Raw genomic sequence first — 16741 nt, 5'->3', positions numbered from 1 at the left:
TTCTACACTAACAACCATTGATGAACAATAATAGTCAACTAATGGTATTGTAGCAATAAACAGAAAGTTTGAAACTAGACTAATTAGAGATTAATCAATTAATAAATAGCAACAGTTGATTGTCGACACGGTTGCAACGAATACAAGATTTCTGAGTTGACTGCAATGCTCGAATGTGTGGGCATCAATCAATTGATGAACAATAATAGTTGACCATTCATGGTCAAACCAGCATTGGTAAAAGTCGTTCTGCAGCTGCAATGATCGAATTTAGTGGAGTGATCGATTGATGGTAGTCAGCAGGCGGAAATCAACCCCGACTTAAAGGCTATAAAAGGGAGGGCTTCGTAGAGGTTTTCATAGTCGATTTTTAGGGATTCTGGATATAGTGTGACTGCATTTTCAAAACTCAAGAAGCAATCCAAAAGCATTCGACAACAATCAAAAGCGAGATTCATTTGTGTAATTGTTGTTTACACTGTATTTCAATTTTCATCTTTATTCTTCTTTTCTTGTTCATGTTGCTTGTAAAGAATAAGGACTTGTAAGAAGTTTCTCTACTTTTGAAAGATATCCGACAAGGAGAAAGATAGTAGAGCTATCGCTAGGACGGTAGGCTGTAAAGTAGGTGTTGGAGTTCCGAACCATGTAAAAATAATTTGTCTATTATGCTTGTGCTATTGTGTATCTGATTTATATTTTTCATTGCATATAACTCTTTGTAGATAAGCATAATGAACAATGATTGGACGAGATCACAATGACTATTCACCCCCTCTAAAGATGCCATCAATCCCTACAGTTACTACCTATTGCCTCAGGAGTTTCTTTTCCATTCGAAGTATAATATGTTATAAGTTTCATTCAATCTAAGAAGATATTAAGTGCTAAACATGTTAGGTGGATTGAATTACTATAAGAGTATACTTTTGTTCCGAAATATCATTCTAGTATAGACAATAAACTAGCTGATGTGCTAATTCATATTGTCATAAAGTTGCACACAATGAATATGATCATAGAAGGACTCTATCGACTCAATGATGAATATGCTACCTGGCTTTAGGATGATTTTTCAAAATGTAAACTATTATAATTTGGTAGATTTTGTAATATGAGGCATTACCTGTTTAAAAGTATATGCCTATGCATTCCTAGAACTTCATTTATAAACATTCTTATTTGGGAATTTCATGCAAGTGACTTAGTTGGAAAAGACAAGACTATTGCCCTTATTGATTTTATCGACCCTCATTATAATGAGATGTTACATGGATTATATCATAACGTCGTACATGCCAAACGACAAAGACAACAAAATAAAACAAAACACAGGATTGTACACACCACTATCTATAACTTATGAGCCTTGGAAAGAAATTAACATTAATTTTATTTTAGGATTGCCCTAGACTAACCGAAGTCATAATTCAATTTTAGTAGTAATAGACCAATTTTCGAAAATGACACATTTTATTTCATGTAATAAAATAAATGATGCATCATAAATAACCAAATTATTCTTTAAAGAGATCGTTTATTTGCACGGGATATCTATGTTGTCAATGTGAAATTTGTTATATATTTTTGAAAAACACTATAAAAATTATTTGGAGATCAAACTTAAAATTTTCTTTCACCTTTCATCCACATACTGACCGAGGTTGTTAATCACAGTGTAGGAAATTTATTAAGGTGTTTAGTGGATGAACAATTGAGTATTTAGGACTCAATCTTGCCACTTATTGAATTTTATTATAACAATTTAGTAAACTGATCTATTAGTCATAGTCCATTTAAAATTGTTTATGGGTTGAAAGTTTGTCTGTCACTTATTGATTTGATTTCCCTACCTATCATTTCTTATTCTTCAAAGTCAGCTAAGAGTTTTATTGATCGTATTAGAGAGATTCATGCCTATGTCAAGAGGAAAATTACATTGAGTAATGAGACTTAAAAATACAAATTATGTACACTGTAAGGTTAAGGAATACAGTGTAGGAGATTATTTGCTTATTCGCATTCAGCCAAAGAATACAATGTAGGAGATTATGTGCTTATTCGCATTCAGCCAAAATGCTTTCCTAACAACGTTTCCTTACTCAAAAGTTTCATACTCGCTTTTTTAGTCCATTTCAAATCGTGAGAAAAATTGAAACTAATGTATATGTTGTTAACTTGCATGCTAATTTTAACATTGCCCAAATTTCAATATTAAGGATTTGCTATCATATCGGGGATATTCGAACCTTCTTCTTCATTTGTTGATTTGCTCATAGGCCGCATCCTAATGGTGTTGATCCTGATTAATCCATCTTTGACTAAACATTCTCATCAAATTGAGAGTATCATCTTTTCTTTTCCTCTTCTTCTGCAGAAGAGTAGTGTGTATCATCAATCAATGATATTTGTCGATGGAAGTACTCACAAATACCTAATTTATTGGAAAAGATTTTCAGAAATTGATGACTCTTATTGTAGTATCGTTGAAAGCGCTAGAGAGGGGGAGGGGGTGAATAACGCTATCAGTAGCGTTTTCAAATTTAGTAAGAGTGCTTGTGAATTCTTGTGATCAGAGTTGTAAATGCAGCAAAAAATAGAGAACACAAGAAAAAGCACACAAGTATTTTACTTGGTTCACAGTCACAGGTTGCTACTCCAAGACCCACGATCAGTTGACCATTTACGATGGGCAATCAACTAAATAACTCCCCTCTTACGAAAGAAAGTTTAGCGATTACAAAATGTAAAACGGTAATAAAGATACCATCCTTAAAAATTAAGTACAAAATCTTAGAGTTATCGAAGGAATGAAGATCTCAACTTCTTGTGCAGCACTTCGGCATTACGACGACGTTCTTAGTTGATGCTTCGGGTGCAAACGGTCGTCGATTGTCTGTAGAATGATGTTCTGAGGGGTCTCCCTCGAAGCTCTTTTATTGGGCTTTTTGGACGCTGAAAGTCTTTCCAGGCGCCTCCACGTTGTCCGTCGATCCACCATCGACGCTGCTGACTCGGCACTTCTAAGCACCTGTATCCCCTTCCGGGCGCCTGAATGTTGACGTGAAGGTTCCGGATGAACTTTTGACTCCGCAACGCCTATCTAGATCTGGAGTGCCTGGAACTGATCCAAGCGCCTGGAAGCTAAGGTGTCCCGACCACTGAGACTCTGCCACTTCACTGCTTCGCTAGCCCCATTCCGTTTACGTCCAATCGCCTGGAACTAATCCGGGCGCTTGGACTTCGATCGCTTGGATCTGGATAAGGGCGCCCGGAACACAAAGTTCTAGTCCCTCCGTTCCTGCATCACAAATTAGCACAAAACTAAAAACTAACAGGAAAAGATAACAATTTCACAACTATTTTGGTCTTGACTTCGGATTTCCAGTGAAATCCTGGATCAACGCCTACTGTTCCCTTATTGAGAATGCACCCTTACCTACTCCACTCAGGAAAATTTACCTGATTGTCAACCAAGTCCTCTAGACTTGTTGGACTTCTACTTAGCCTCGATCCTCGGCCCTCAGGATTTCCTACTAGATATCTGATCCACTTGACCTACTTAGACTTCCACTGCTAGACATCTGGTCCACCTGACCTACCTTGACTTCCACTGTTAGACATCTAGTTCACCTGACCAGTCTAAACTTTCACCTGGGCACTTAATCCGTCAAGTCTTCCTGTCTAGTCCTCCAGACCAGGACTTTCCACCTAACTCTCCAAGTTAGATATGCCTAGCCTCCAGCCAGGACTTCCACTGTCTAGTATTCACTAGGACTTGTGTGTGCCTAGCCTTAATTAGGACTTGTCTGTGCTACTTGCACACTTAGATCAACTCATTAGTAATTACTACACACTTAACTTGAACCTCTTGTCATTATCAAAACTAAGGTTTGATCATCTGGTGCTCCCTGCACCAACAATCTCCCCCTTTTTGATTATGGTAACCCAAGTTTCAAGTTAAAAAAATATTTTTGAATTGATAGAAAGTAATTAATTCATGCGGAATTGAAATATGCAGCATGTAATAATGATTTCCTAACTCCCCTTGTTTCCAAGACTCCCCCTAAATTTGTACTTGGGTAAAAATCAACTTTTGAAATTTTATTCTCTCCCCCTGAACTTGATATGATTTTAATCAACTTGATACAAAATCATTCAAGCCCCCTTTTTAACTTTTGAAAATCTTAAAAATATTGGAAACACTTTTGATATTTTAAAAAACTTTTGATACTTAAAAAATATTTTAAAATTTGAAATTATTATGTATCTCTCCCCCTTTGACATAATCAATAAATAAAGACATATAGGTGTGAGTTCAAGCATATTATATATATATATATATATATATATATATATATATATATATATATATATATATATATATATATATATTACTTAGACAAAAAAAAAAATTCTTTGGGCATGTGTCCAACTTAGGTTTCAACTAACTACCACAGGATAGTGGCTTGACCCAGTTAGTCAAGTTTAAGTGTATCATTCCAATTAGCTTATGCTAAGTAAGAACACTTAACTTGATTCATAATTTATGGTTATAGCCCAAGCTTTGGTTCAATGCACAGACTTTTAAGCATCTGGAACTTAGGTTAGAATCTTATGCATCTCACACCATTCTAAGTTTCACAATACACAATCATGTTATCTAGTGTGCTTTGTGAGATGCTTAACCTAGATCTATAGGTTCATGATTTATAGGGGAGAAATCTAGGCTAAGGCTAAATATTTCGTTCTTTCTTTTGAAATTCAAATTTTAAAACTAAGTTTTTTTTAAAAAACTTAAAATTAACTTTTTAAATTAGTTTTGAAAAACTAAGTAATAATAGATTTGAAAATATGAGATTTTGAAAAATTGAGAAATATGTTTCTTACTCTACCAAACACTGCCCTAATTAGAACCATTATAACTGAATGCTGGAATGAAGAACTGTAATATTGAAAAAAATGTTCAACAAGGTCAATACAAGTCAAATAAATCTAGGTCTACTGGGGAGGTGGCTGAGGATGACTCATGCTCCAGGATCTGAATATGTCCATCAACTCAGTATGTCTAGCTCTGCTCCTCTCCTCCTGACTCTCAAACTGACTGATCATGGACTAGTGCAGACTCTGAACTAACTCCTCAAGTTTGATCACTCTCTACTCCAGAGTGATAGGAGGTGGAGGTGGAGGTGGAAGCTGGAGAAGCTCGACTAGGTCTTGGAGATCATCGTCCTCCTCCTCAACGATTGCGGTGGTGGTGGCTGGGGCTGGTTCCCTCATCTCCAAGATAGGACCCCATCATCATCTATATATACCCCAACTAATGAGAAACTCCTAAGCCCTAACATGTCAAACTCGCTAGCTCGTTTGACTTCACCTGCGGTGATGTCAAACCCAAGTGATGCTAGGAGTGATGTCAAAATGTGACAGTAGGGCATGTGTACCCTCCTGCTGATGGTAACACCAGATGAAAACATGATGGCATGAAAAATATGTGCAAGTTAATGTCTATGTCAAATCCATGAATCAATACATATAAAAGAAAAGTATGAAAAGGTCGCATCATAACAACATCCTGGTAGTCAGGGGTAAGATGCATGTCACTAAAAGTCTATACAGGACATAGTCCTGTATTCTAAGTCTAATAGAAGAGAACTGGGTCACTGTATAGACCCTCTCCTCTCCAAAGAAGTATGAATGCATGAGATCTAGGGTGATGTGGGAGTAGGGATCTCCAAAAGGTACATCCCTAGGGGAGTAGCAGGCAAATGGACAGAGTGAATGTCATAATCATAAATGCTTTCTAATGACAGTGGGTGATATCCCTCCCTAAAACTTGGGTGGAATATGTCAGATCATCGATCTAAACTAGATTATTATACAACTCGGCAGACATACTTATGTTAACCGGGCTAGTACAATAAACTAGTCGCTGAAGGCCATAATACTCTACGACCTCTATGAATGGTATGCATGATCGTGCAAAAAATATCCTACATATATATCTAGAATGTAGAGGTATAAATGATAATGATGCAAATCTAGCCCTATGTTCCTCAGTGGGGAACCTAGGATCTGTACTAGGACTCCTAGAGGGGCCAGCCTCTGCGGTCTTCCTCTTAATCCTATTGCATAAGTAAAGATTTAACTAAAAAATTTGAACTTAGTTATTTAGAGTTAGTTTTGGGGTCTTACCTCCATATTTTCGATGAATTAAATAAGAACTGACGACCTATACGCTTATCGACAACGCGAAAAAGGGGGGTTTTGGAGGTAGAAAGGGTTTTGGTGTGGTTAAAAGTGGTGGAGCTTAGTTTGTTTTTATAACGTGCTTCCAGGCGCCTGGAAACAAATCCTGGGTGCCTGGATTTTGTGTGGTTCGTGGTGGCTGGATATTCTTTCCAGGCTCCTGGATTCTAAAACCAGTGGCGTCTGCATAAAACCATGGACTTGATTTTGGGTATTTAGTTTGGGGCGCCTAGATTTTCATATTCAGACGCCCGGATGAGTTTGGGACAGGCTTTTAATGAGTTTTTGGGTTTAAATTTGGGGTTTAAATTAAAGAATTGGTTAATTAGTTAAAAATTTTAGAATTGGTTAATTGGTTAATAAATTTTGGAATTAGTTAATTTATTAAAATTTGGATTTAGTTAATTTAAAATTTTGGAGTTGGTTAATTTATTAAAATTTTAGAGTTGATTAATTTATATAAATTTTAGAGTTGGTTAAGGATTAAGGATTAATTAAAGATTAATTAAGTTAAGAATTAATTAAATTAAGGATAATTAATTAAAGATTAATTAAGTTAAGGAATAATTAGAGATTAATTAAGTTAAGGATTAATTAAAGACTAATTAAGTTAAGGATTAAGGATTAATTAAATATTAATTAAGTTAAGGATTAATTAAGTTAAGGATTAAGGATTAATTAAATTATAGATTAATTAAATATTAATTAAGTTAAGGATTAATTAAAGATTAATTAAGTTAAGGATTAATTAAATTATAGATTAATTAAATATTAATTAAGTTAAGGATTAATTAAAGATTAATTAAGTTAAGGATTAAGGATTAATTAAATTATAGATTAATTAAATATTAATTAAGTTAAGGATTAATTAAAGATTAATTAAGTTAAGGATTAATTAAATTAAGGGTTAATTAAGGATTAATTAAATTAAGGATTAATTAAAGATTAATTAAGTTAAGGATTAATTAAATTAAGGATTAATTAAAGATTAATTAAGTTAAGGATTAATTAAATTAAGGATTAATTAAAGATTAATTAAGTTAAGGATTAATTAAAGATTAATTAATTTAAGGATTAATTTAATTAAAGATTAATTAAGTTAAGGATTCATTAAATTAAGGATTAATTAAAGATTAAGGATTAAGGATTAAATTAAGGATTAATTAAAGAGTAATTAAGTTAAGGATTAATTAAATTAAGGATTAATTAAAGATTAATTAAGTTAAGAATTAATTAAAGAATAATAAAATTAAAGATTAATTAAGTTAAATTTTGAATTTAGATCTTAATTCATCTTACTCATTTCTAGATGATCACACAGGTTAATCCTATGAGTTATGTGAAATAATTTTTCAATTTTATCTTGATTAATGGATTAAGTTATTGATATCTAGTATTTGATTAACTTTGGATTAGATTCAAGTTTAACATTTTGACTTACTAAATATATATTTCAAGAATTAACTTTCAGGTGGTGGCGAGGCACAAGGGGCTTCTTGGTTATCAGTACAACGATCACTTTGTAAGACAAAACTGATTCAAGAAATTACATATTTAACTAATCTAGGAATAAACTTTGGTCTAACTAGTCTAGGATATGACGAGGTAGCTTCGGTTAGATTGATTTAGCTAAGTAGACTAAGTAAGGTAGTCTTTACCCTACTTGACTACCTAAATCAAATTTCCCTAGCGTACTATCATCTCGCCTCACTCTGGTACTATGTTTGGCAAGTGTTAATCAAATTTGAGTCCTTATCTAGCCTAGGTTGTTCTAAAGCAAATAAAAATAAAAAATAAAATTAATTAAAACAAACAAATTTATTTAGCAAGCAAGGTTTTAGGTCCCCCTAGATCATGACCCCTATTGGGTCTGATCAAATAATGTATTTGATTCTTAGAGACTCAATATTGATTTGATCTAACTGGATTGGTTAGTTTGGACTTGGGAACTCATGCAATTGGACTCTGGGTTTCTTGGGTTGATTTAGTAATGTCATGTATATTTTGTGCTTAGCTTTGTATCCAAGCCAAATCGGTTGTATCCAGTCCTTTGAGCTCCAAGAATCATGTTAAGATACTTGGAGCCTGAGGTGAATTTTTTCAATGATCTTTTCAGATCATCAATCTAAAATTTCAATTTGGAATTCTCTTCCTCAAGTTTAACTTGAATTGAGTTCCTAACTTAAACAGTTTTAGTTGATGATCTGGAGTTGACTTTCTCCTTAAGGAGTGATATAGATCTCTCTTAGAGTGATTCAACTTGAGCATTGAATTTTACTAGCCTTTTTGATAAACTATAAATTATTGAATATAGTCTATCTATACTTACAGTGGTTGTGGGTCCTTTTGAAACAAATGCGGTTTCGTGGCTTGAGCTTGAGTCGTTGTTTGTTCCAGTTTGTTCATCCCGAGTTGGAAGAGCTAGGAAACTTATGGTTGGCTCTTCTTATGATTCTTCTGATGAAGATTCATCTCAAGTTGCTTTGAGTGCCTTCTTCCTAGATTTGCGCTCCTTTTTCTAGTTAGGGCATTAGGATCTAAAGTGCCCTTTTGCCTTGCATCCATAGCAAGTAAGCTTCATCTTGTTTGTAAAAGGTTTGTTGGAGTTGGTCTTTTGTACCACCTTCTTTACTTCTGATCTTTTTAGTCCTCGCTTCTTCCTCAGCATCTTCTGAACTAGGTTAACTAGTTTGGTTGTGACTTCATCGTTGCTCTCTGAATCTGACAATTCATCTGATTCTTCTTCTATTTGCTTTCTGGACCTTTTCTCCTTAGATAGTCCTGCAATAAGAGCTATACCTTTCTCTTCGTTATGACGCTGATTTGTTTATGCAATTCAAATTCAGAAAATAGCTCATCGAGTTTGATTTTTAAAAGGTCCCTGGAGAACTTGTAAGCATCAACCATAGATGCCCACAAAGTGTTCCTAGGGAACATTTTCAATGCATACCTTATAACATCCCGATTTTCAATGGGTTGTCCAATTACATGCAGCCCATTCAGTAAATCTTGGATTCGAGCATGCAATCCACTTGCTGATTCTCCTTCCATCATCTTAATGTTGTAGAGTTTGTTGATGAAGAGATCCCGCTTGCTAACCTTCGTGTCTGATGTTCCTTCATAGAGTTCTATGAGCTTATCCCATAGATTTTTAGCACTGATGAATGGACCGACTCTATTCAGCTCTTATTTGGTCAACCCACATTGTAGTGTTTGGGTTGCCTTTGCGTCAACTTTAAATTTACTCTTGGATTTTGTCTCAAATTTCCTCTTGTGGCCACATCCCATTTGTCGTAAGATTGTAGAAGACTGTTATTATTGGTTGGGATTGTGAATCCCTTTTGAATGACGATCCACATGTCCACTTATATTTTTAGGTAGCACTCCATTCTACCTTCCAGATCCGGGGCACTTATTTTCTGCTAGACATTTGGTCCACCTGACCTATCTAGACTTCCACTGCTAGACATCTGGTCTACCTGATCTACCAAGACTTCCACTGCTAGACATCTGGTCCACCTGACCTGCCTAGACTTCCACTTAGTGCACTTGATCTGTCAAGTCTTCCTGTCTAATACTCCAAACTAAGACTTTCCATCTAACCCTCCAAGTTAGGTCTGCTCTAGCCTCCAGCCAGGACTTCCACTGCCTAGTATCCACTAGGGCTTATCTGTGCCTTGCCTCAACTAGGATTTACCTATACTACCTGCACACTTAGATCAGTTCATTAATAATCGCTACACACTTAACTTGAACCTCTTACTATTATCAAAACTAAGGTTTGATCATCTGGTGCTCCCTGTACCAATACTTATATCATTGAAAATGAACTTCAACACCTCTCTTCTAAATTTTTAGAAGAAATGTATCAACAACTACCTCATGTAATTAGAGATATATCATATAGCTCACGGCAATGTACAATGCCATCAAACTTAATTTATAAGCTCCATCAATGGTGTAGCTAGGATCTTTAATTGTCCTAAGCTAAATTATGAAAATAATAATACATACATGTATAATGAACATTTAACAAACATATAACATTTATATACCAATATTCTTTTACATAGTTCAAATTTCATACAAATACTTCAATATCTAGCTACTTAAGTTGTGCTTGATGAGATTTTAGAATAAAAAACTCGTCTATTACTGATTCCAAGTCTATTTTCTCAGATAATTATTGTTATATGTAGAGAATCATGCAATCTAAAGTAAATCATCATCCATCTGTGACGTGTCATTTTGAGAAATTTCATGACTAAAAAGGCTCTCTCTGCTATTGCAGTTGATACAGAAATAGTCAATATAAAGGATCACAAACTATATTAAATTGATAGTGTAATATTTCTTTTTTTCTTTAATGTAATTCTTAAATAAGATAATAATGTAATATTTCTTTTTAATAGGGCTAACGGCTAAGGGAGCAATGTAAATTGAAAGAAAAAATAATATCAAGCTTCAAAACTTGTTGCAGCGATTGTAACTGAGAAAAGGGCTGCAAAATAAAACACAATTGCTAACTGGAAAAAGGGGCATAGAGGAAAGGAGGACTCATCACGTTAAATAGCGTTAAAAATGAAATCCAACTGAACGTCCCCTGTTGTTGTTCGATGATTATGCTTTCTACGATCGGGTGCTCCTTGATACATCGAACGACAAACAAAAGAAAGCCATTTTTTTCTTCCATTAATAATTGAAACAGCATCATTTAACGAGTAGGGTTGGGCTCAGGTTACAATCGACTCAGCTATTTCAACTGGGTTAGGCTATTTTAATTTTTTAAATTTGGGCTCAATATATTAACCTAAAAATTATTGAGTTACATTGGAGTGGAGCTCAATACATCCCAGCGCTGGCTATGCCATCTTCTCACTAGACAAGGTCGAGTTCTATTTTTTTAATAATCTAATAATCTCATACTATTTTGCATTATATATATATATTATTGTTATTTATCTGTTATTATTTTCCTAATTTAGGATGATATATTTATATTTGCTGTTTGAGGCAATCTTTATATATCCTACAGTAAGTTGCACCGGTCATGGTCTATAAAATGCGATATTGTATCACTAATTTGCATCAAGCTAATTAGCGAAAAAAACTAATTAATTAATTGAGTAATTACTCATGAGGTCGATGGCTCCCATAATGTGTGTTGTCGTGGCTATCGCCATGGCCTGCACCACCAGCCGCACGCTGGCTCAAAACTCCCCCGGCGACTTCTTGGCCGGCCACAACGCTGCCCGCGCGGCCGTCGGAGTGGGGCCGGTGACGTGGAACGCCACAGTGGCGGCCTACGCGCAGAACTATGCGAACCAGCGAATCGGGGACTGCAAGCTGGTGCACTCGAACGGGCCCTACGGGGAGAACCTCTTCTGGGGGTCCGGCGACGGCTTCACGGCGGCTTTCGCAGTGCGCGTGTGGGCGGAGGAGAAGCAGTACTACGACTACGCGAGCAACAGCTGCGCCGCCGGGAAGGAGTGCGGGCACTACACGCAGGTGGTGTGGCGGTCGTCGACTCAGATCGGTTGCGCGCGCGCGCGGTGCAACAGCGGCGGCGTCTTCATCATCTGTAGCTACTACCCGCCGGGCAACTACATCGGAGAGCGGCCGTACTGATACGTCGGAATGACGTCAATAAATAGAAAAATAAAACCGGATTAATCTATAAATTCTCGTTAATTGCTGTTGATTAATCTATAAACTCTCGATAATTATTGTCAATTCACATCTTTACTTACCGGATCAAATATTAGAAAATATTTGGCTTCATTCTACAAGGTTTGCCAAATTGGAGCTTCTAGATTGATCATGAATGAAAGTAAAATCATTATTGAAAAGCGATTGATTGCCTCATTTATTCATTTTTATGTTTAGTTCACGAGAATAATTGTTTTATTTATTATATTTTTTTTTTCAAAAAAGCTCTTTCTATATATATTTAATTAAAAAAGAAATAGCTAATTTCAAATTATTTCTTATTACATAAAGAACTATATTTTAAAATTTTATCACAATTTTGATTTGCCCAACTATAAACTAATTGAGCTAGCTAGATGGATTGTATGTTAATAGATTAGATGGACAAAATAATTATCCTTCTAATTAGGATGATTGACCTTATTTAGGTCGAATAGTTTGATCGAATTGCTTGAGCTAAACAATTTTAATGGACACTTAAGAAATTAATTAAGTAGGTTAGTTCAAATGAGCTAATTTGGTTTGCTAGACAAACTGATTTAGTACATTGTGGAAGTAACACTTGTCCATTGATTTATCATTAAAAGATTTTTTCTTAATTACTTTTTATATTATATTCTTTTCATATTTATTTAAAAATCAAAATTATGACCTTAGAATTTTATCTAGGTATCTGATAGGTATAACTATTTTAAATATATTTTATTCTCTATAAATAACTATTTTATTCCTTTTCATGGATAGAGCGACTTCATCCTTATCATATCTTCTAATCAAGATTTTATTGAGAAGCATATTAATTATCATTTGATCAATGATTAATTTAATATCTCATTTATATAAACATTATGTAATGAGGTATATATTGTCAACTTTAATAGCATGCAATGACACATTCAATTTTTTTTTCTATAAAAACACATTCGCGTGATAGGAGACATGTATTATTTAAAACAAAAAAGAATTACTGTATCTGTTTTATTTTATTTTTGATGAATCAAATAATATTATCAGATTAGATCAATTGGCTCAACTAGCTGAACCAAAATTATTGCGTCAACGAAATTATCTCTGTTGAATAGCATTTCTGACCGATTCAATGATAAAAATTGCAATTCAGAGTCAAAATTAGATCCTTTATTTTAGTTCCTCAAAACCTTCCTTAAAAACCTCTCCTTTCTTCTTCTTCTTCTTCTCATAAACCACTGCAAACTTTAATCAGCAAAAACCTTCCTTAAACCCACCATTAAAGCTCTCTTGTTCTCTCCAATGGCAAAGGCGCCTCCTTTCCTCCTCCTTTTGGCCTTCCTCTCCCTCTCGGCCCTGTTGCCATCTCTTTCCGCCCGCCCCGTCACGTCCGGGGACGTCCTCGTCGGTGGTGGCCGCTCCTTCCGGGAGCTCCTCAGCAGCAAGGGCCTCCCCGGCGGCCTCTTCCCCAGGGGCGTCGAGTACTTCTCCCTCGACCTCTCCTCCGGCCTCCTCGAGGTCCGCCTCCGAGGCCCCTGCTACGCCCGCTACGACGACAACCTCACCTACTTCGAACGCGTCGTGAGGGGCAAGCTCAGCTACGGCGAGCTCACCAACGTCGTCGGGTGGTCAGAGAAGGAGCTCTTCCTTTGGCTCCCCGTCAAGGGCATCGTCGTCTCCGATCCCTCCTCCGGCGTCGTCCTCGTCGACATCGCTCTCGCGCACAAGGAGCTGGCGGCGTCGGTGTTCGAGGAACCGCCGGAGTGCCGCCCGGACGCCGGCATCGCAGAAGGTCAAGGCGCTGATAGAAATCGGATCTTGATGGGCTTTCCATAATTTTCTATCAGAATTTGACAATTTCTCCTAAAATTTCAGATTAGCTTAGCTTTTCTTCCCCCTTCGATGGTCGAATAAGTCTCTGTAAATACCATCTATGAACTCGATTTTATCAATCAATAACAAGTTCCCAATCCTCTTCTCCAATTCTGCCTGCTTCTGTCCTGTTACTGTTTGTCCTGTGTTCTACACTAGTCTCGACTTTCCATTCGTTTATTCCTTTGCCTTACAGAAACCCATTGCAGCAAGATTGATGTGTTTTTGATGGTTTGCCGGCGATAATTAATGCAACTTTGTCTTCTAATGCCATGTGAATGGATGTTTCTATTGGATCAACTATGGGGTTGTTTTCTCCAACAAGATGAAGAGGAGAGAAGACGATTTAAACAAAGAATCCGTATTGAGTTATTTTCTTTAGTTCAATGATAGAGAGGGAGAAACAGATAAAGCTTTGGAGTTCTCTTGTAACGACTAGGTCTGTCCGTCCGTGGGAATTTTATTTATCTCGACTCCTATTTTTCTGTGGATCATGGGCCGTCGACCATCGATCGTGCTATTACCTACTAGATCTTTCCACCCCTGCCTGATTTTTGTCCAGTGAACTTTTCACCCCTACCCAGTGGTGGAACTTCGGTTACTTATTAGGACTTTCCACCAGATTAAGGAACTTTAATACTTTAGCCTGCAGGTCTAGAGTTCGAATCTGAGAAAGACAAAAATCCGCTGGGTAGGGGTGGAAAGTCTTAGTAGGTAACAGCACGGTCGATGGTCGACGACTCATGAACCACAGAAAAATAGAGATCAAAATAAATAAAATTTTCATAAACAGACGGGTCAGGGTCGTTACATCTCTCATTTCCACAGGAGTTTCTTTGAATAAAAAGGTTGTTAGATGAGAATGTATGCGTTAAAGAAATCAACAAAAATGATTCTTTTTCAGCAAATTGAGCAAATGAAAATCGGAAATGAGAATAGAAATGGAGTTTTCAGACAAAGACTGGACTGTCTTTAATTAATCCTTATTCTTAAATATATTGGCCTGCAATTAGCTTGACAAGTGTTTAGCTCATGGGAATGTAGGACTATTTAATGATGTCATTGCCTTCATGGATAAGCAAAGAAGGTTATTACCAAGAGATTTCGAGTAGTAATATTAAGGGGTGTTAGGTTTGAATTTTTTTTTTTTTTGTTTTTTATTTTTTTTTTTATTTTTTTATTTTTATCTAGTTTTTAGAAAAATAGAAATTGTGTTTGGAATGATATACTATTTTTTATTTTCTAGAAAAAAAATTAAAAAATACGTTTGATTTATTAATATGAAAAATTATAAATAAAATAATTTTTTTAATAAAAAATTATTTTATTCATAGAAAAGGAAAAACCTTGCATGAAGAGCAGTAAAAAATTTAAAAATAAATATTACTGCTCCCTAAACTCACACCCAACAAGCATCTCCAAAATAAAAGCATAATTGGCACGCAAGACACATGTCTGTAGAAATCCAAAATATAATAAGTAAATTGAAATCCATTTTAAAACCTTGGCACACAAGACATATGTTGTCTGTACAAAGTCAAATCAAACTTAGCATACTTGGCACAAACTCAAACACATAACAAAATTCAACTTCAAAATAAAACTCAAAAACAAAAACAACCAATCATAACAACCATTCATAATAGAATCAAGAGCCACAAAAGACTGAAACCAGACATTAGCTAATTGCGGATGATGCTCTATAAAATCATTCCACATATGGCTTGCAATTTCATCACGTACGTGTCTCATCTGAGCTGTTTGGCTTGAATCAATTAGAATCGGCTCTTGATCACCAAAATCATCTTCAACTCCAGACATGAGCATATCATCAGAAGAGTATTCCATAAACAAATTATCTATTGCATGATGCCGATGTATAAAATTATGTATCGCACAACATGCAACTGGAATTAATCTTTGTCTAGTAATTGGATAGTTTGACATATCTTTTAAAATTCAAAACCTTGCTTTCAGCACCCCAATGCATCGCTCTATAATATTACGACATATGCTATGCCTATAATTGAATAACTCTTCCTTCCCCCTTAGTCTACCTTGGCGTCGATAATCTCTCAAGTGATAGCGTCGACCTCGATACGGAGCGAGAAACCCTAACATATTTGGGTAACTAGAATCAACTAGATAAAATTGATCTGTGATAGTATTTCCATATTAATAATGTAAAATACAAATCAAATGAATATACATAGAGAGTTTTTTCTATTACTTACCACCATAAGGTTTAGGAAAATTATTTTTATGTCTTGTAAATGCATCTATGAATACCTTGGAATCATTTGTTGTCCCCTTCCAGCCCGTATACACAAATGTAAAAAGCATATCGAAGTCGCATGCAAGCATCACATTGTATAACAATAACCTTTCTACCATAAAAAGATGTCTGAATTGATGTCGATGCCCATGCTGATACGTGAGTCCCATCGATAGCTCCAAGACAATTCTAAAAATAACAATGTCTTAATAAGGATATATTGTTCAGTTCTGGCCGCTTAAGTTGGGATCAGATCTGTTCTCTTCTCTTCGTCGCCTTCTTCTCCCTATCCTCTCTTTCTCTCCCTCCCCGTGGAGTAGAGGAGGGAGGAGGCATTCATGTTCAATTCTGGTGCTCAGGTTGTTTTTTTTTCTTTCATTTGTAGGCATTTCCTTATGCCTCAATGAACAATAAATTTAAGTTACACACATGAGAAAAATATATTATAATAAAACCTTTTCTTCATTTTATTTTCATCAATCCCATCAATTATTTACTATGTACACGGGGAACAAAGAGGCAAAACTATGTCACTGTAAAGTCATTGCAACCTACGGCGAAGGGCTTCTCCCAGCGCTGGCGAATCCCATGGCCGACACCTTCTTCAGCTCCTTTCTCGCGTTTTCAACCGACGTACTTGGATTCCTAGTTTTATTTTTCCCGCTGTCT

The 16741-nt window shown here is 35.7% G+C and overlaps 2 protein-coding genes across 2 annotated transcripts; both read left to right on the top strand.

Moving 5' to 3' along the window:
* Nucleotides 1–11385: 11385 nt before the first annotated feature.
* On the top strand, nt 11386–11877 carry LOC141813614 (pathogenesis-related protein PRB1-3-like). The gene has a single exon (XM_074701568.1). It carries the CDS (start codon nt 11386–11388, stop codon nt 11875–11877), a length of 492 nt encoding a protein of 163 aa, XP_074557669.1.
* A 1265-nt stretch (nt 11878–13142) lies between these two features.
* Nucleotides 13143–13963, top strand: LOC141813870 (uncharacterized). Its single transcript, XM_074701871.1, has one exon. It carries the CDS (start codon nt 13228–13230, stop codon nt 13759–13761), a length of 534 nt encoding a protein of 177 aa, XP_074557972.1. The 5' UTR covers nt 13143–13227; the 3' UTR covers nt 13762–13963.
* The last annotated feature ends 2778 nt before the right edge of the window (nt 13964–16741 follow it).

This window comes from Curcuma longa, chromosome 20 (genome assembly GCF_044706935.1).
Source record: "Curcuma longa cultivar G26 ecotype Majalengka, Jawa Barat chromosome 20, ITB_CL_G26_1.1, whole genome shotgun sequence".
Classification (NCBI taxonomy): domain Eukaryota; kingdom Viridiplantae; phylum Streptophyta; class Magnoliopsida; order Zingiberales; family Zingiberaceae; genus Curcuma; species Curcuma longa.
Note: the sequence above shows the minus strand (reverse complement) of the source record. Positions and strands in the feature narration are given on the sequence as shown.